This window comes from Lycorma delicatula, chromosome 3, assembly GCF_047948215.1.
Source record: "Lycorma delicatula isolate Av1 chromosome 3, ASM4794821v1, whole genome shotgun sequence".
Taxonomy (NCBI): domain Eukaryota; kingdom Metazoa; phylum Arthropoda; class Insecta; order Hemiptera; family Fulgoridae; genus Lycorma; species Lycorma delicatula.
The window spans coordinates 7121810-7143821 of NC_134457.1; the positions used below are offsets into that span (position 1 = coordinate 7121810).

Consider the following 22012-nt stretch of genomic DNA (forward strand, 5'->3'; position numbering starts at 1 on the left):
ATTTATAACAATCGTTTACGTACACGTTAATATATATACACATAAAAAAAAAGATTTTATAATCGAAAATAATTTCTACTATATGTTAAGCGTTATTCGTTGTCGGTAGTTTATTTTTAAGTCGACTTAAATTCAGTAAGTAGTAAAATAACATTTACTTATCTTTACAGTACAGCTACGCAGTCGATATAATATGGTATTTTAAAAAATAATGAAACTGTTGCCGAGAACCGATCTCATTATGTGTAGAAAACATTTGCCTATAAAGTGGATATTTAATGCGAAGAGGTGGAGACGAGTTATTAAGGATTTAAAGCGGCTATCTAAATTCAAGATGGTACCTCAATTACTGGTACGTGGCTCTCTCAAAGCCTTCGTGGTTAGAATAATACGGCAGCGAATCGACTGACCGAGATGCGGCCACCCGACGGTTTGACGGGTAGGAACACCCTAACTTCTCTTCTCGCTCCGTCTTTTTCATAATTTCAATCTATCTTTCTTTATAAAATATCTTTCTCGTTTCATATTATCGTTAAGATTCTCGGCACTCAGCCAAAGTTGATTGACACTTATTAACTGTAAGTAGGAGATATATTGATGTTTAATTTATATATATATACACGCACACACACGAGTAATTTTTATTTTGTTATCTTTAAAAAAAAATTAATTCGGTTTTATATTTTTACATTCCAGTAAAATCTTTTTTGCATAAAATTTATATTGGATATTCTCAGTTTATTATAGATACTTTGTTTAATGTAGATAATTACGAATAATTTTATTATATAACTAATAAATCTTTAATTAAATAAATGCTTTTAAACTATAAAAAGAATAAAAATCTTAATACTTCGTTAATAAAATAATTTATAAATAGAAAAAAGGCGGGCCTATGGCCCGACGCGAAAATGTTACACGGTTTATGTTTCATTATATATGATTTTGTTAATTGTTTTAGCCGATCGTAACTAAATAACGTTCATGAATTTAACGTACCAACAACAAAACTTTTACAAACAAAAGCTTCAAAATCCTGAAGATTTTTAGCTGTTTCTCTTTTTTTGCCCCCCAAAACACAAATATAATTTTAGAGAGTTTTTTATTATTTATTTTTTGTTTATAAATATTTATCATACGATATTTAAAAAAAATTCAAAATGATTTGGTCTTAAATTTAATCATAAATTCGCAACCACGTCAATCGCAACTCCCGAGCGATTGCCGTGTAATTTGAAATCAGAATGAATTTGTATGTACAGAGTGATTTATGTATGTATACACACACACACACACACACACACACAAATAAATGTTAATTGATTAATGTTAAATATACATTTCCGAAACATATAAATATATAAAAACCATTTTATGTTATACAAAAACTACGCTCGTAGACACGCATATCCATACATACATCTGTTAGTCCGTGTATGTGCGCGTAGAATATAAAAAAGAAATCAATAATTGAGATCCAACTGACTGTTCTCGTTTAGTTGTCTGTAATTTAATGCTTGATGAATGATAGACATCTAAAGTACATAACAATCAAACATCGGCAGATGAAGAAAGTCTGTAACCGACTTCATTTTATTATGAAAATATTCATGAATTTACGATGCTTTTATTTTAACTAACTTCTGTTGAATATATATATTTTTTATCGTAAACCGTTCCTTAAAATTTAAGAATTAATTTTTACCATTAAGAGATAGCAAGAGAAAACGTTAATGAAATTACAGATATATTAGTTTTATCTTAATGTATTATTCATATCCACGCCCGCTTGAATCTACTAATTTTTACAAAAAATTAAAAAACTGACCGGCCAATTTTATACACTTATCAAATATATGTTGCTTGCCGCACTTTGTACGGTAAAAGTTTTATAACATATGAGAAACCGGTTAACAGTAACTGCTACACGACGTCTTGATGAAGTCGCCTTGAAATAAATCTGGTTTTTTATTTAAACAGTTATTTGAAAACGATAGCGCGAATGGAAATTATTTAATCGTTTTAAACTACAGATCGATGTGACGTTAAATAAAAATTATTTTATACGGATTTTATGTACAAACATTGTCTAAATTTACAATGTTGTTACAGTTTAAGATATAATAATTTACATTCTTCAAGGTATATATATACCCGTAGGCTTATAAATAAATATTTAAGTAGCAAAATATAAAAGTATATTAATAATAATTATTAACCGTGTTTTTTTTTCAAAATTATTTCAATAAGTATAAATCTACCTCTCTCTTTCTCTCTCTCTCTCTCTCTCATATATATATATATATATATATATATAACTAAACTCTATTCCTTGGTTAGACAAATATAAAAAAACTAAATAAGTTAGAAAATTATCCAAATTAATAAAAAATTTTCTAATGCAATTCATTAGGTTAACAACCAAACAAACAAAAGCAGAAAACCTTTACGTTTCATCCAGGATGTAGGACTTTATCAAGACTAACCATAAATGACCAACCACAAATGACGTTGAGGTTTTCTGCTTTTGTTATTTTGTTGACCTAATGAATTGCATTAGAAAATTTTCTAACTTATTTACTTTATATATACGTATATAAATTTTATACCATATGGTGTAACATTTTATTTAAAAATAAAACCATTATTTTATTTAGCCATTTTTGCTAAATATTTTATGTAAATTTTAATTAATAATTCAAGTTATATTTTATGTTTACTATAATAATAATTAATAGTTTTTAGTATTCTACTTTTCTACTTCTTCTGTTTAGCCTCCGGAACCACCGTAAGGTATTACTTCAGAGTATGAATGTAAATGAAGTGTAGTCTTGTACAATCTCTGGTCGACTATTCCTGAGATGTGTCGTTAATTAAAATCCAACTACCAAAGAACACCGATATACAGAATCTAGTATTCAAATCCGTATAAAAGTAATCTTCTTTACCGGGATTTGAACCTTAAAACTGTCGACTTCGAAATCAGCCGATTTTCGATGCCGAGTATTTAGTATTAACGTTAATAAAATAAGATAAAAGTAAAGTGCAACTAATAAAAAGAAAATGATTGATTTCTAAAAAAAATATTCTAGAGCTAAATTTTTAAGTTTGATATTCAGCAGATGAAATGAAATCGTTAGATTTTTAAATAGATAATTCAGGATGATTATAATAATCGATATTAATTATCGATAATCATAAATTTATATCTAACGTTAATTTTTTAATGTATTTTTTATTTATTATTAATTAGAATTTTTTTATTTAATGTTCTCAGTTTAGTTTAATCTCTATTAACCGGTAGGTTAGTCGTAAAATAGATTGTATAAATACAATATTTGAGTTAACTATTTTTATTATTTTATTTTTAAAGCGTACTTTACCTAAAATTTCGACTTTATTTTTCTCTTATAATAAAAGGTGATTTTCATGATAAATATGTTTTAACAACCCTTAAAATAAAATTATTAAAAAAAAGATCTAATTGAGAATCTATCAGTTTTTTCTGTGATAAGCCGTTTTTTCAGTTAATTAAAAAAAAAACAAAACAGATTTCAACAGTTAATTTCACTAAAAATAGCTTAACTTATTTCTAAAAATTGTTTAATTTTATTTAGAGGAACGGATTCCTTTACGATTATCCTTTTCATTTACTATTGATAATACTTTAAGGTATAAATTTATTATTTTTATTTATTTTCCTAATGTGTAAATTGCAATAAAAATCCTTCCCACGGCCTAATGAGAGGAAGATGATATGTATGACATGTAACTGAGGTGTAGTCTTGAACAGAGTCAGGCAGACCGTTTCTGAGTCGTCCAAAGACGATTAACCATATAATCGTAAAGGAAATCGAAGGTTCTTAGATTCAAACGCTACTAAAAATTAGTTTCCTTTATACGGATTTGAATATTAGACGGTAGATAAGACTGTACTTTGGTGGATAGGGTTCGGTTAACCATACGTCTCAGGAACGGTCGGCCTGAGTCTGTACAAAATTATATCTCATTTACATGCGATATTCCGAGTGAGCGACATAAAATCGAACCTATAACGTAACCGCTGCAGAATCGTTAGATTATGTTGGAATGAAATTTAAAATAATAAAAACATAAAACGTAATTTAAATGTGGCGTTTATTTACCTTATTGTTACAAAAGATGTTTAAAATGACCATCCTGGGCATCGATGCACTTTTATGCTCGACTGATCATATTGAGAGTAGCCTGACGCAAAACGTTGTCAGTTGCGTTGATTTCTCGTTAATGTTTACTTTCAGTTCATCAATACTGCGGGGATTAGATGCATAAACTCTTTTCTTAGACAACTCTGGAGAACGTAGAGGCCACCGTCCTCTGCCGTCAGCTCGTTCATTTGTGAAAGCTGCATGAACGCGCTTCAGTGAATCGTTTGATGTGTGACACGTTGCTCCGTCTTGTTGGAAGAATATGTGTTCTTTTATCAGTTAACTGTGCGTAGATTCTCCGAAAATTGTGAGGTAAACTTATGTATTGACAGTCCGGTCAAAAAAATCGGTCTCGCTATACGATTACCGGAAACGGCACACCAAATATCAATTTTCTCATCGTGAAGTGGACGCTTGAATATCTCGTGAGTTTCCTCGCCATCGGATACCTGGTGGTCTGCGAATTAACACGGCCGGATAAATTAATTTATATAAAAGTTTATAGTTTCGTCGGGTTTAGATTTATCTTTAGAATTTCCGAGAACAAAGTCAAATTTCGTAGACGTAGACTTGATTACGTTAAAGTTGTGATTTTTAAAAACGAGAAGAAAAAAGAAGAGAAAGTATTGTAATCGGTCCGATTTCGACATATGCGGTTTTCACCATATCTTGACGTTTTGACACATAAGGAACCCAAAAAACAAGACGGAATATTTCTGAATGTTAATGTTCATATGTATTTGTATGTGTTTATGTTCGTAGTCGACCTATAAATCACCTTATGTCTCCAGAACTAGCGGACTGATCTTGACCAAACTTGGCCAATTCACTTCTATATACGGGGCATAGATGCCATTAAATTTTCAACTTAAAAGGTCAAGGGGTTGTAGAGCAAGGTTACCCTCAGTGTCTCGAGATTTCGCCTGACTAACGTCATATTTTTCTTAGGCATATTTATTAACAATTAATAAATAATAATTGCCTCCTCTATGAATCATGAGACCTTGCCGTTGGTGAGGGGGCTTGAGTGCTCAGGGATACAGAGTAGCTGGACCGAAGGTGCAACCATATCGGAGAGGTATCTGTTGAGAGCCAGACTAAGGAATGATTCCTGAAAGAGGGCAGCAGCTCTTTCAGTAGTTGTTAGGGGCGTGAGTCACAATGACTTAAACGGCCGTATCAACATCACTCAGTCCTCTGAGTACTGCGCAGCTGAAAGCAATGGAAAACTACAGCTGCTTTTTTTCCAAGAAAATGTGGCTCTCTGCATTTTCACATAGCAACAATGGAGGCGCCTTCCTTGGTAAAATATTCCGGAGGTAAAATAGTCCCCCGTTCGGATCTCCGGGTGGGGACTACTAAGGAAGGGGTCACCAGAAAATTAAAAAATAACATTCTACGAGTCGGAGCGTGGAATGTTAGAAGCTTAAAAAAGGTTGGTAGGCTAGAAAATTTAAAAAGGGAAATGGATAGGGTGAATGTGGATATAGTAGGAATTAGTGAGGTTCGGTGGGAAGAGGAAGGCGACTTTTGGTCAGGTGATTTTAGAGTAATTAACTCAGCGTCAAATAATGGGCAGGCAGGAGTAGGTTTCGTGATGAACAAGAAGATAGGGAGGAGAGTGGAGTATTTCAAAACGCATAGCGATAGAATCATTGTAATAAGGATAAAATCAAAACCTAAACCGACAACGATTGTTAACATTTATATGCCTACAAGCGCCCATGATGATGATGAGGTAGAGTGTGTATACGAAGAGATTGATGAAGCAATTAAACACGTAAAGGGAGATGAAAATTTAATAATAGTTGGAGATTGGAATGCAAGCATTGGAAAAGGCAAGGAAGGAAATATAGTGGGTGAATATGGGCTGGGCAAAAGGAATGAAAGAGGGGACCGACTTATAGAATTTTGCACGAAGTATAATTTAGTAATTGCCAACACCCAATTTAAAAATCATAATAGAAGAATATACACTTGGAAAAAGCCAGGCGATACTGGAAGGTATCAGATAGATTATATCATGGTTAAGCAAAGATTTAGAAATCAACTCGTTGACTGCAAAACTTACCCTGGAGCAGACATTGATAGCGACCATAATTTGGTGATAATGAAATGTAGATTGGGGTTTAAAAACCTGAAGAAAAGTTGTCAGATGAATCGGTGGAATTTAGAGAAGCTTGAGGAAGAGGAGGTAAAGAAGATTTTTGAGGAGGACATCGCAAGAGGTCTGAGTAAAAAAGATATGGTAGAAAATGTAGAAGAAGAATGGGAGAATGTTAAAAAGGAAATTCTTAAATCAGCTGAAGCAAACTTAGGCGGAATAAAGAGAACTGGTAGAAAACCTTGGGTTTCAGACGATATATTGCAGCTGATGGATGAACGTAGAAAATATAAGAATGCTAATGATGAAGAAAGTAAAAGGAACTATCGGCAATTAAGAAATGCTATAAATAGGAAATGCAAACTGGCGAAAGAAGAGTGGATTAAAGAAAAGTGTTCAGAAGTGGAAAGAGAAATGAACATTGGTAAAATTGACGGAGCATACAGGAAAGTTAAGGAAAATTTTGGGGTACATAAATTAAAATCTAATAATGTGTTAAACAAAGATGGTACACCAATATATAATACGAAAGGTAAAGTCGATAGATGGGTGGAATATATTGAAGAGTTATACGGAGGAAATGAATTAGAAAATGGTGTTATAGAGGAAGAAGAGGAAGTTGAGGAGGATGAAATGGGAGAAACAATACTGAGATCTGAATTTAAGAGAGCATTAAAAGATTTAAATGGCAGAAAGGCTCCTGGAATAGACGGAATACCTGTAGAATTACTGCGCAGTGCAGGTGAGGAAGCGATTGATAGATTATACAAACTGGTGTGTAATATTTATGAAAAAGGGGAATTTCCGTCAGACTTCAAAAAAAGTGTTATAGTTATGATACCAAAGAAAGCAGGGGCAGATAAATGTGAAGAATACAGAACAATTAGTTTAACTAGTCATGCATCAAAAATCTTAACTAGAATTTTATACAGAAGAATTGAGAGGAGAGTGGAAGAAGTGTTAGGAGAAGACCAATTTGGTTTCAGGAAAAGTATAGGGACAAGGGAAGCAATTTTAGGCCTCAGATTAATAGTAGAAGGAAGATTAAAGAAAAACAAACCAACATACTTGGCGTTTATAGACCTAGAAAAGGCTTTCGATAACGTAGATTGGAATAAAATGTTCAGCATTTTAAAAAAATTAGGGTTCAAATACAGAGATAGAAGAACAATTGCTAACATGTACAGGAACCAAACAGCAACAATAACAATTGAAGAACATAAGAAAGAAGCCCTAATAAGAAAGGGAGTCCGACAAGGATGTTCCCTATCTCCGTTACTTTTTAATCTTTACATGGAACTAGCAGTTAATGATATTAAAGAACAATTTAGATTCGGAGTAACAGTACAAGGTGAAAAGATAAAGATGCTACGATTTGCTGATGATATAGTAATTCTAGCCGAGAGTAAAAAGGATTTAGAAGAAACAATGAATGGCATAGATGAAGTCCTACGCAAGAACTATCGCATGAAAATAAACAAGAACAAAACAAAAGTAAAAATTAGATGGGTGGATAAAGTGACAAATGAAGAGGTATTGCGGCAAATAGATGAAGAAAGAAGCATTTGGAAGAATATAGTTAAAAGAAGAGACAGACTTATAGGCCACATACTAAGGCATCCTGGAATAGTCGCTTTAATATTGGAAGGACAGGTAGAAGGGAAAAATTGTGTAGGCAGGCCACGTTTGGAGTATGTAAAACAAATTGTTGGGGATGTAGGATGTAGAGGGTATACTGAAATGAAACGACTAGCACTAGATAGGGAATCTTGGAGAGCTGCATCAAACCAGTCAAATGACTGAAGACAAAAAAAAAAAAAAAAAAAAAAAATAATAATTGCAAAAAATTATTTTTGCAAAATCACACACTCACCTTCAAAAAATGCTCTAATCTACTGGTGTGTCTTGTCGTCACATGTGAGTGGTAGGTGACCTTCCCGGAATGCGGCTAGTTGCGAGACGGAAAAGTTCAGCAATTGTGTTATCGGCTTTTTTTCTATGTATTTCTAGTATCGGGTGATTCATTTGTAAGCATCTTCCTAATGTATTAATGTTATTTATATCTAACGGAAATCGAATTAACTCAGATCCTTTAACATTTCAAATCGTTTGATTGGTGATTTAGATATTTGGTAATTTTTAATTATAATTAAAAATACAGTACCTAGATAGGTCTGAAAAAATATATAGTTTATAGAATTCTATCGTTTAGTTGAAGTTTTAAACATTATAAATTTAAGTTTTAACATTGTGTAATTATAATTAGGTGAAAATTATTTATTTATTTATAAAAATTTACTTAAATAAAACGGTAAAAGATTTTTTTTAAAAATATTTATGAGCTGGATATAAAAATATCTGTCGGGTATTTTATAACAAACAGCTGCGATAAATTTCATTTTAATAGGCCTAAACATGCAAGAAAATCGGTCAATAAATAATATTTATTAATAATTTAAATTATTTCCAACGTCTATCAGTTATTGATAAACAATCAAGTTATTATCGGTCTTACTTATAATATATATATATATGTATATTAAAAGTTAATTTCTTTCTCGTGTAGGCTATACTAAAAAAAAAATCTCAATCACAACTGTAGATCAAGCTATATATTTAAAAAGCGATGTAATGCGATTGGTCAATAAAGGCAAAGAGGCTGTCTCAAACCGTAATTACTAGACATGACGAATTTTTAAACAGCGCGCTTCACAAAACTTATTATTAACATGTCTGTTATCCATCCAAAGAGAAAGCCTTCCATTAATATTCCATTTAAGCCATAATATTCATTTAATAACCGCGATTACTTTGAGAGATTTTTTTTTTATTCTTCTTATTCTTTTAAGGTCTACACTTATACAGTCAGGCGACGAGAAAATCGACCGTATGGTCCTTTTAAAATGCTGATGGGCACGGTCCGTGTATGAAATAAGAAACAATCGAGTCGGACGGCTAATAGCCAATCTGAAATGAGCGTTATCCTTAGATATGCTCTCTCAATTTCAGTCTACCTTCCTCCCCACGATTCCTCGCAGTCTCTTTATTTCCTTCTCTGCTTCTCCTCGATCTCAAACGTACAATAACTAAATAACAACGCCGATGCCAAGACAATTAATCAGACACGATTTTTTGCAGTATCTCATCTTTTAGATTAATACTTCTTATATTATATAAGTTCATTGATTGTACAGTACATCTTTACCTGCGATTAAGTTACAGATTAATATAATGGATTATATTATTTTTATTTTTAAAAAAACCCATTAACTTACTAAATTGCTCAATTATATGTGGTAGCATCCATTTAAAAAGGAAAAAAACTTTTAACATATGTAATTTAATAATTTCGTTTGCATCAAATGAGTGTACGTATGAACGTAATGTACCTTTATAGAAATAATAAGATAAATAATTTAATTTTGTAATAAATATAAATTAAAAGAAGAAATACTTGTAATTAAATTTTCGTAAAAAGGCGTGAGAGTATAAAACTTGTGTGAGCGCGCGTGTATATATGTGTGTGTATATTATGTAGAGGGAATATAAAAAATTAAGGTATCATCATCAATTTATTATTTTACATGCATTTACGATATTATTAGAAAAAAAATTGTTATAATTTAGAAAAATTTATTATCATTTTGAGCTATTTGTTAATTAAATCTTGTGAAAACTGAAATAAATATTAATTTTTTAATTGAAAATTATAATAAAATGAATTAAAGTTTTAATTTAAAACCGGTTCTTTTGAATTCATATCGCTCTATCATGCGAAGTTTATAAAATGTAAATAAACTTTTTTGCCTTTAATTTCAAGGTGAAACATAAATTATACGGATGTACCGATGGAACGCATCCAGAAGCCCTCATTTCTATCGGTTTACAAACGGTAGAAATGTAAAAAATGTACGATAACTAAAATAAAATTTGATAGTTTTATTTGATTATTTTTTTATTACTAAGCGTACAATATTTATAAAATTGAAACGTAGTCTCTGAATTATTATTTTTTTTTAATAGTAAAAGCTTCTTTTAATTAAAAAATATATTTTTGAAGAACGAAATATTAATTTGTGCATACAATTTTACTTAAATTTAATACTACTTTTAAAACTTTTTAATTTTGTTTTTTCTGACAAAAACTTTTTTGTACGCTATTCAATATATATTTCTACAGTATAGTATATTTTATATAAGTAATAAAGAACAGGATTTCTGTTGCTAGGATGAACGGTTTCGGTGTATTTCACCCGTTTTGTTTCTCACTTCGACACATGCGATTACACCTGTTTTAAACGCAGCGTTCATCGAATCATTCTCTAATATTAACGCTGCATTTATCGTTTTTGGTTACTTTCGAGCCACCGGGTTCTTTCTTTTCCTGTTTAGCCTCCGGTAACCTTCTAGATAATACTTCAGAGGATGATATGTATGAGTGTAAATGAAGTGTAGTCTTGTACAGAGTCGGTTCGACCATTCCTGAGATTGTGTGGGTAATTGAAATCCAGCCACCAAAGAACACCGGTGTCCACTATCTAGTATTCAAATCCGTGTAAAAATAACTGACTTTTCTAAGAATCGAACGCTGGAACTCTCGACTTCCAAATCAGCTGATTTGGGAAGACGCGATCATCATTACACTAACCCAGCGGGTTGAGCCACCGGGTTCGTCTAGTGGTTAAATCGTCGTCGCAAATCGTCTGTTTAACAGCTGATTTTCGAAGTCGAAGGTTCTAAGGTTTAAATCCTAGTAAAGTTTAGTTTTTTGATGATTTAGTTTAATGTTTTTTGATGATCGGAGTTCAATTAACCGTTCATGTTTGGAACGGTCGGCCTGAATTTTTACAAGATTATACCTGGTTTATATATAATCCTCATCTCATCGGTTCACGGGATTACTTATTGTTCACGTACTGAACTGATCGCGATGTAGCAATAGAAAACAAGATAACTTTTCACGGCAGTCGGATTAAAACGGCAGTACGATCGTAGAAACAAACAGGGTACGTTAAATTTTGGAAAAAGATATACAAATTTATAAAAGTTGAAGCACTGACGACCGACTGACTCGTAGAGACAGTTACCTTCTTCATCTGTTAAGTCGGTTAGAAAATAAGCGCTCGACGCTTATTATGAGCTAAGTAGCGCTCGACGTTGTATATGTCTTAATAAACGCGTCGATTGCTTCGCTGTTTCGTTGAACAACCGAATGATATGTCGAATCGAATATTAATTCGATATACGCTTCGGTCAACCGGCTTTTCGGTAGGCTTGCGACAATTTTTATGCGGTCGGTGAACGAAAAGGGTGCAAATAGTCGCGAGTGTGATAATTCGACAATGCTGCGCTTGGTGGAGCGGTAATAAAAAATTGTGGTTATATCTTCAGCCGATACCGAACGTCTGATTGGTGCAGGTTAGTCTGTCTCCTATAAAAATTTCGCCTTTATTAAAACCGGTATAGTTTAGTTTTAAAACTTGAATTGTCATCGGATTCACACGTTATTTATTTCTTTATTATTAAAGATTAACTTTTATCGTTAATTATTAATACTTTTATTAAGTAATAAAATCTTTTATTTTGTAATAAGAATAAAATTATTATAATTATACGATAAGTACCTAAATTATAATTAATATTTTAACGATATTTTTTGATTTGATGATAATTTTTATCACAGAAATGAATCTGTTAAAAAATATGTTATATTATTTCCTGTAATTTTTTTTTTTAATGTAACTATGGACATAAATATTATTACCATTATTAGTATGATATTTTTGTTTAAATGAAAGGCTCATTTAGTTTAATGTAGATGTAATAAGATTTTATAACTATAGAATTACTTCGATAACATTTTTTTCTAATAGACTTACTAATTTATAACGATATATATTATTCTTTAATACAGGAAGGAGTTAAGTGCATGCAGTAATAATATATATATATATATATATATATATATATATATATATATATATGTTTGTGTGTGTGTATACTTATGTATACCTTAATGTGATTTGTATGTGTGTCTATGTATGTGCGCGCGCGTGTGTATAAATGTATTTATAAGAACGCCTTCAGCATTTTATAACGGTGTTAAATCATAATAGTAATAATAATAAAATGGATAAGTGCTTTTTGTACTAGTTTAATAATCAATAGCCGGTACGATATCGTGAAGGCCATGAAATTGTTATCGGAAAAGAAAATTACTCCGATGGTCAGTCGGGCGGTTAAATGTTTTAATGTATAAGAAGAAGAAAAAAAGAAAAGGGTGAGTATACGATAGAGTAAGAGAGAAAGAAAGTGAATGAAAGGTAGAGAATATAAAAACGAGTGAGGTCGATGTGACGGTCAGACGTGTAAAATCGCTAATTGAATCGGTTCACGAAACGGATATAGGTTTTAGGTACGTCGTCGATATTATAATCCATTTTTATTGTATTCAAAACGATCACATGTAGCGTATATGGACGCTATACGTATCCTTTTTTCCATAATACGCTGGATCAAATGTTTTAACTTTTATAATAATCCTCCTACCGCTGTGACCAACTGTTTCTTTACCGACCGTTTAGTTGAATTACATGTTGCGGTATACTGGAATATAGTTTAGTGTCTTGTGGTATATAATATTCGGACGTTTATTGAAGTTATTATATAATACGGTCGATTCGTTTACGATTCTTTTTTTAACGTTTATTATTTTATTTCCTACTAGCTGAAAGGCGTGCCTACGGCACTCCTCCGCAGCTAAGCCCTTCGGGCGGGTTACCCTCGCGGGCGGCGTCTCGGAATGGGATTATTAGGTGTCTAAAATTAGTGTGAAAATTTTTTTTTTTGAATGATGAAAATCGATATAACGAAAGTTAAATAAGAGATTTAAGTCTAAAGATTGATACTAACGAATCGGGTTTTTCCGCTAGCGATCGATATATTCCGGCGCCTACTTTTTGGTTATAGTAAATTATTTTATGATGAAAAACAATTGCATAAATTAAAAAAAAATTTAATTCGCCACTCTTAAATTAAACGCACTAAAATTTAAAAAAATTATTTTAGGAGATATCTCAGAATGGATTTGACAAGCTTTGATGGTGATGTGTGATTATGTGAAAGTCGTAGCTTCAAATTAAGAATTTGATGTTTTTGCCAGTTTATTCTTACGGGTGATGAACGGTCTAAATAGTGGGATGTAAACACGCATAAGAAAAAAATTGACAAAAACATCAAATTTTTAATTTGATTCTATGATTTTTACATAACCTTACATATCACACCAAAGCTTATTGTTAAATCCGTTCTGAGATAACGTCCTAAAATTATTTTTTATATTTTAGTGCGTTTATTTTAAACTGGTATATTAAAATTTTTTAGTCTTCATAAGTTTATTCTTTACACCTGCGCTAGCGCACAACTTTGACCGTATTTAGCGAAAAATCGGATCGGTACGTTTTACGGTGGGTGAGTGCAATCAAAACATACGGCTAAACGATTTCATTTCCGGATAACCAAGATCCGGTCAATCAAGAGTGTACCCGATGAGTTAACAGTTAGCGTTCAACCTGCTGATACATACGCCGTTTGAATCGTGAAAGTCGGACGAGCAGTTGCCGAGATATTACGGTGGCACCTCATCGCACCCCTACTCCAATTTCCGAACAGCGCCCTGGGGGCACTTGAAAATATTATCATCCGACTGATACCACTGGTAGCGGGTAGATGTTTTGTGGAGGGAGGTGGAAAATATTTTTCAAAACGCTAGGACCGACCGTTTTCGAGATATTTGCAATTTTCGTCCGAAAATTCGGTTCCGGTTAAAAAGTACTAGTTTCCCAAAACTTCGATGTATATACGGTATATCGATATATAACAATATAACAAGTATACTACGAGAAATGTAGTAACGAATCAGGATTTTCTGTCAGTGATCGGTACATTCCGGTGCTAAACTAAAGGGAACGTACATGCAAACACACATACAAATGCCGTTTAGTAAGGTTAGGATGATGAATATAGAAGTTTTTTACTGTAAAGAAACGCTTGACCTTGATATATAAAATTAATTTAACGTAGTTTGTAGCTCAGTAGATGAATTATAATATACGTTGTGAATTCGTAAAATGTCGCATACACGGAAGTTTTAATGCTATAAATTTATACAGATATGCGAAAAGTTTTGCGACTCGTATGGTAAAAACGAATATATGAAAAATCCTTTGATTTGATATTGAATTGTGAGAAATAAATAAATAAATTTTGTTACTGTAGATATTCGAAATGTCCTTCATTTTCAGCTACATAGGCGTCATTAAATTTCTTAATTCTTTCTTTCTTTCTTTTTCCTGTTTAGCCTCCGGTAACTACCGTTTAGATAATACTTCAGAGAATGAATGAGGATGATATGTATGAGTGTAAATGAAGTGTAGTCTTGTACATTCTCAGTTCAGCCGTTCCTGAGATGTGTGGTTAATTGAAACCCAACCACCAAAGAACACCGGTATCCACGATCTAGTATTCAAATCCGTGTAAAAATAACTGGCTTTACTAGGACTTGAACGCTGTAACTCTTGACTTCGAAATCAGCTGATTTGGGAAGACGCGTTAACCACTAGACCAACCCGGTGGGTTAAATTTCTTAATTCTAGAGCCGCTTATTTTAACGTTTGAAGAATTGATATGGGATATTTCGATCTTAATATTTCGTCTGAATCGATCGATTGTTCTTGGATTATTTCTAAACATCTTTTATTTTAAATAATCCCAAAACGGCCGTAAATCAACGGAAATTACTTTCTTCCTGATCGATCATTAGCAGGAACATTGTGATATTCACTATGCGGGCAGTTTTACCGTTTTGCTGCGATCAGCATCTTCTAGCAGTGCTATGAAGTCGGTTATATTCTGAGAAAAGATTTACATGTCACTGTTTCCGTGAAAAATATTGCACACGTTATTTATCTTTCAAAAAATCGTGCGCCAAACTACGTATTTTTTTTTTTTAAAGTAATGTAGTTACGCGGAAAACGTGAGAGTTCTGTCCGCTAAAATATCGGCTGTTTTGACCGTTTTATAAATATGGCGCATCGCTAAAGAAAGTTTTATCGAAGGTCCCAATATTGCCGCAAACAAGACGGTTTGCAATATTAAGTCTTTTTCTGCGATCGGGTTCTCACAATTCTTCTTTTGGATGATATTTTAATTTTTTTGTGGCTTCGCGAACGTACCGATCTCATGAAATATTGACCTTGAAGGCTACGTTCAAAGGATGCACGGATAAGTTCTAAAGATTCGTCGTTTAAAACTGTTGGCCGTCGGAAAGTTTTCGTTAGACAATACTATCGATTTCTTTATATCGAATGTTCGACTACGGTGAAATTTTTGGCTTATTGGATATTTTTGATAGAGGAAAGCTTCAGCAAATCCACTATATGGTCTACATACCTGCTAAAGTGTTTATTGTCTTCCCGCACTGTCAATCGATAAATAGCTTGTTTTACGATAGAAAACCCGTCGGTTTGTGTTTATTATAATGTATTATGCGATTTACTAAGGTTGACGGCATTTAATGAATATAGTGTTATTGATGTTTGCACGCAACTATTTAATTGGTGGTGAATGTTTAATTTATTTTTGATTGAAAATTTAATTTATTTTTCCTTGATTGAACGGTAATTATTAATTAAATACTTCATGTTCGTTGCGAAGACTTGTTATTTTGTTTCTTTACGTTTGAGCAGCTGTCGGTTGTAAGCATTACCGGGTAATTTGTATATTTATATTCCCGTTAATACTTCTGTTTATATTTAAAATCTTTTAAATACATTTGACAATTCCTGATTGAAATATGTCACGTTCTGAAATGCTGTTGAAATAACGGTGCCAAGGGAAACTATTAATGAGGAAAAAAGTAAAGGTTCCATTGCGTTGTAGAAGCGTAATCCAGCCTCTCGTAAAGGAACCCACCGGGTTGGTCTAGTGGTGAACGCGTCTTCCCAAATCAGCTGATTTGGAAGTCGAGAATTCCAGCGTTCAAGTCCTAGTAAAGCCAGTTATTTTTACACGGATTTGAATACTAGATCGTGGATACCGGTGTTCTTTGGCGGTCGGGTTTTAATTAACCACACAACTCAGGAACGGTCGAACTGAGGATGTACAAGACTACACTTCATTTACATTCATACAGATCATCGTCATTCATCCTCTGAAGTATTATCTGAACGGTAATTACCGGAAGCTAAAAAGGAAAAAGAAAAAAAAGCCTCTTGTAAAGGGGCTGTGAAAAGAATTATGTCACCCAACAAAAGACGTGCGGGGTGACGCGGTGGGCGGCTTGTTCCGAATGATGCCAAAAGGTTGGTTTCGGTCATGTCGCTGACAGGGGGGTTTTTTTATTCGGTCCTGGCTTGATCGACCCGGGTTGGTTTCGCTGGAATCCGACATAACTACATCCGGTGGCGTTGTGGTATCTGCGAGCAATTTTTTTGGCCTGTCCTAGTAAAGGCAGTTACTTTTATACGGATTTGAATACTAGATCGTGGATACCGATGTTCTTTGGTGGTTTTTTCAATTTACCACACTCTCAGGAACGGGCGAACTGAGACTGTACAAGATTACACTTCACTTACATTCATACATATCATCTTTTGAAATAATATCTTACGGTAGTTCCGGAGGCTAAACAGAAAAGAAAAAGAGAAAATTCTTTGGTCTCCTCCTCCCCCCCTCAAAAAAGTTATTTTTAAAATAAATCGCGTATACTTTTCGATTCGTTGGTTTTTTTGCGGTACGACAAATACAAGTAGTAATTATCCTTCATATTTTCACAATATATTATTTACACCAATTATTAGCTAAGTTGATATTTTAATCGATAATTCTTAACGAACGTTTATAATAAATCGATATATAAAATTGAAATGCACTTACCTTATCGCAGAAGACTTTTATTTGGCAATACCCCCTATGATAAACGGGACCATCTCTGGGATCTTCATAGGTATCGATTTGTAGATGTAACGGAAGACCCTAAAAAAAAAAAAAAAAATAAATAAACTACTAGAAATAAATATTTTTTCCTAAGTAGTAATCAGGATAAAATACTATTTAAATTATTTATTAATGAATTTTTTCTAAAAAAAAAAACACAAAAATCTCATCTAAAAATTCTAATTTTAAATTAGCCCATCGAGCTAAAAGTAGTTAACTCGTCGTCGCTAATCGTTTGTTTATTAGCTGATTTTGCAATTTAACGAAAAACTGGAATAAACTCCTTAATGCATTAGTATTACAATATTAGTTATCTTATTCAAGCTATTATTAATTTAATTTCAACACTAATTTGATAAATATCGGGGTGTATTATCTATCTTTTTAGTTATAATTCCACCGGGCTGATCTAAAGGTAAACTCAACGTCGGAAATAACTTATTTAACAGCTGATTTTCGAAGTTGAAGATTATGACGTTGAAATCCTGGTAAAGTTTAATCGCTTTTATTTGGATTTGGATACTAGACGGTGGATACCGTAGTACTTTGGTGGTCGGGGTTCAATTAACCGCACTTCTCAGGAATGGTCGGCCTGAGTCTGTACAAAATAATTTACACAAATCAGTTACACCTCATTTATATGTCATAAATATCATCCTAATCTTATTAGGCTGTGAGCGGGGATGCTGATTTTTCGATAGTCGAACAGATCGCTACGTACACATTAAATAATGAGAAAGCAGTTTAAATAATTTGTTGGAGTTCTAGAACCGATTATGAAAAAAATGTTTTATTTATTTATATTTACAACTATAATAACGTCTAATCATCTGTTTTCCACGTCATCAAAAACGTATCGCCGAGTACAAATATATAGAATACCTTTACGATACAGTACAGTAAAAGAGTATCATTAGACGGTGAAAACACCGGTCCATTAGTACGGAATAGTTCATTTCTACACAAACAAAAGACTAATAAATTCTGGTACACAATAAAACTACACAATTATCTTTTATATTACATCGACTACATAATAGTAGAAACGATCCATTTTCTTCATTATCATTAACTATTGCAGTTTCGAAATCTGAATACGATTAATACACACACGCGCGCGCGCGCGCACGCACACATTCTTTTTCTGATGTAACCTGAGATTTTTTCAGTTTCATTGTATTTATAAAAAGATCTTTATTACTTCTGAATTTGTATTCGTTTTCAACTATTTTTATCGGTAGGAATTTTTCGAGATTTTGTTTTCCTTTTTTCTACTGTACTTACGTCACCTGATTTCAAACAGAAAATGCCTTCTGATACGTAAATGTTTTCGGTTTGATTACTGAATTGTACGTATGATTTTTTTCTTTCATTAAGGTGTTCTTTTTGTGGTAAATACCTTTTTTTAGTCGGTCGGCCGATTCAATTTTTTTTCTGCCTTGTTTGATTGGATTTTGTTTTATTTAAATCAGTGATTTTTACATTTTTCGTATTTGATATTGGAGTTTTCCCAACATCAAAGGGAATTTTTGATGCCATCTATCTTTTTTATTTTGCTTATATATGTATATATATTTTTTTCTTGAGGAAAAAATAATTTGGTTTATACCATGAGGAATGTTATGCATATAAATATTAATACAGGGGGAAAGGTTATTTTAGTCTAATCCATTCAATTATCTTGCAGAAACAATTACTCGTTGTTTATTCTCTCTGTCTGTCTTTTTAATATTTCAATTTTTTTCTTTTACATACTAAATTTTCACATTAAAGGGTTTAAAGAGTGTATTTTAAACACGGGTCGTCAACATAAGCTGTATTCATGTAAATTATAAGCTATTCTTTTAATTTTTTTAGCAATTTTACATTATACATAGTTAGTTTGTAATTATTTTTAGGTTAAGCGCATAAAAAATAATTATCAATGTTGTTTCTGTCGATGTATTCCTTCAAAGTTGTAATAATCATTAAACATAACTGTTATAGCAGCGTTTTTCTTTTTTTACCTACATAAAGATTACATTTCACGGTTGCAAATGCGTCTTTTACGGTGCATTCAAATTCATCGATTATGTATTAGAAGGTATAATAATACCCGGTATTAAATAAAGGATGCGGCTTCTTTGTTATCTCTCTTTACCCTTCTAAAACTAATAGTAAACTGGAATGAAATTTTTGTTGCTGTTAATTATTATAGTCTTTGCAAATAATTTTTATTTTATTACAAAAAATAAAAATAAGATAAATAAATATCCGTATATTTATTTATCGTATCAATTTAAATTTTTATACGATACGACCTATCCGTAGTCATTTATTTATTTAAAAAAAATATATATTTTTATTTAATTTAAGAACGACAGTTCTATTAATTCTATAAAGCTAAAAAATAAGATATCTTTGGGTTTTATGGCCGAGTAGGTGGCGCCTCGACATTTCGTATGACCCTCCCGGGTTCGAATCCCGGTCAGGCACGGCTTGTGTTCAAACGCTACCGATTTACACCGGGCTAATGACCGTAGCTGTTGATTCCCGCTCTTTTGTAACGAAAAAAAGAAGATATTTGAGGTAATTTTAATCAAAGGACTGAATCGTAGGATATCATAATGTTGTGATATCTTTAATTTACTGCTTTACTATGTTTACTTTCTTATCCGTTTTACAGTTGTTTATAATGAAATTTAAAAGTATCTAGATTCTTTATAAAAATATCGAATTATTTTAGAATTAAATCGGATTATAACATTAAATGTTATTTCATCAATTTATACAACTTACGCAAAATGCACATCGAATTACTGTACCGAAAGAAGTCATTTTTCTTTTATTAATTGTAAATATCTAAAACCTTTAATACGGAGAACGAAAGGAATATTTATCAGATTTTTACTGGTACGTAGGATAAGTGACATTAAAAGAAAACTCTCATAGAGCTATCTCGATTTGAACAAATTAATGAATTTAAATTTAGTTATATACAGTGGGATCACCTTTAATAGTAAAGATAAGCTTTGAAAAATTAGCCGAACAAGCCCGTTTAATGTTTGCGATTCGATGTTCGTATAGTTTTTCCGTCATGTAATAAATTTATTATCGAATGATTTTTTCGTAGGACTCGTGTTTTTTTCCGTATCTATTCCTGCTGAATTTAAAAATTTCTTCTTTAACTGTAAAAATTTGATCTATATGTCTGATTTAACGTAATGTTAGAGTAATTTTGCAGAAAAATCTTGATCTGATCGATTTCTATGTTTATATTCGATAAAGTGCCCCATAATTGGATGCCGTACATCTATATCAGCTTTAGCATTGTGTAGAAATAGTTTCGGATTTTTTTTTTTGTCTTCAGTCATTTGACTGGTTTGATGCAGCTCTCCAAGATTCCCTATCTAGTGCTAGTCGTTTCATTTCAGTATACCCTCTAATCCTACATCCCCAACAATTTGTTTTACATACTCCAAACGTGGCCTGCCTACACAATTTTTCTCTTCTACCTGTCCTTCCAATATTAAAGCGACTATTCCAGGATGCCTTAGTATGTGGCCTATAAGTCTGTCTCTTCTTTTAACTATATTTTTCCAAATGCTTCTTTCTTCATCTATTTGCCGCAATACCTCCTCATTTGTCACTTTATCCACCCATCAGATTTTTAACATTCTCCTATAGCACCGCATTTCAAAAGCTTCTAACCTTTTCTTCTCAGATACTCCGATCGTCCAAGTTTCACTTCCATATAAAGCGACACTCCAAACATACACTTTCAAAAATCTTTTCCTGAGATTTAAATTAATTTTTGATGTAAACAAATTATATTTCTTACTGAAGGCTCGTTTAGCTTGTGCTATTCGGCAATTTATATCGCTCCTGCTTCGTCCATCTTTGGTAATTTTACTTCCCAAATAACAAAATTCTTCTACCTCCATAATCTTTTCTCCTCCTATTTTCACATTCAATGGTCCATCTTTGTTATTTCTACTACATTTCATTACTTTTGTTTTGTTCTTGTTTATTTTCACGCGATAGTTCTTGCGTAGGACTTCATCTATGCCGTTCATTGTTTCTTCTAATTCCTTTTTACTCTCGGCTAGAATAACTATATCATCAGCAAATCGTAGCATCTTTATCTTTTCACCTTGTACTGTTACTCCGAATGTAAATTGTTCTTTAACATCATTAACTGCTAGTTCCATGTAAAGATTAAAAAGTAACGGAGATAGGGAACATCCTTGTCGGACTCCCTTTCTTATTAGGGCTTCTTTCTTATGTTCTTCAATTGTTATTGTTGCTGTTTGGTTCCTGTACATGTTAGCAATTGTTCTTCTATCTCTGTATTTGAACCCTAATTTTTTTAAAATGCTGAACATTTTATTCCAATCTACGTTATCGAAAGCCTTTTCTAGGTCTATAAACGCCAAGTATGTTGGTTTGTTTTTCTTTAATCTTCCTTCTACTATTAATCTGAGGCCTAAAATTGCTTCCCTTGTCCCTATACTTTTCCTGAAACCAAATTGGTCTTCTCCTAACACTTCTTCCACTCTCCTCTCAATTCTTCTGTATAAAATTCTAGTTAAGATTTTTGATGCATGACTAGTTAAACTAATTGTTGTGTATTCTTCACATTTATCTGCCCCTGCTTTCTTTGGTATCATAACTATAACACTTTATTTGATAAGTTTCGGATATCAAACAAAAATCAAAAAATAATTCCTTGAATTTTGCTTGCAGT

The 22012-nt window shown here is 32.3% G+C and overlaps 1 protein-coding gene across 4 annotated transcripts in view; it reads right to left on the minus strand.

The window, feature by feature from the left end:
* Positions 1–22012, minus strand: part of grh (grainy head) — a 914307-nt gene that overhangs the window by 30238 nt on the left and 862057 nt on the right. For all 4 annotated transcript variants that reach the window (XM_075359398.1, XM_075359402.1, XM_075359399.1 and 1 more), the window contains one exon: positions 17227–17325. In XM_075359398.1, coding sequence (XP_075215513.1) covers positions 17227–17325 — 99 coding nt within the window. The remainder of the gene's footprint in view (positions 1–17226; positions 17326–22012) is intronic.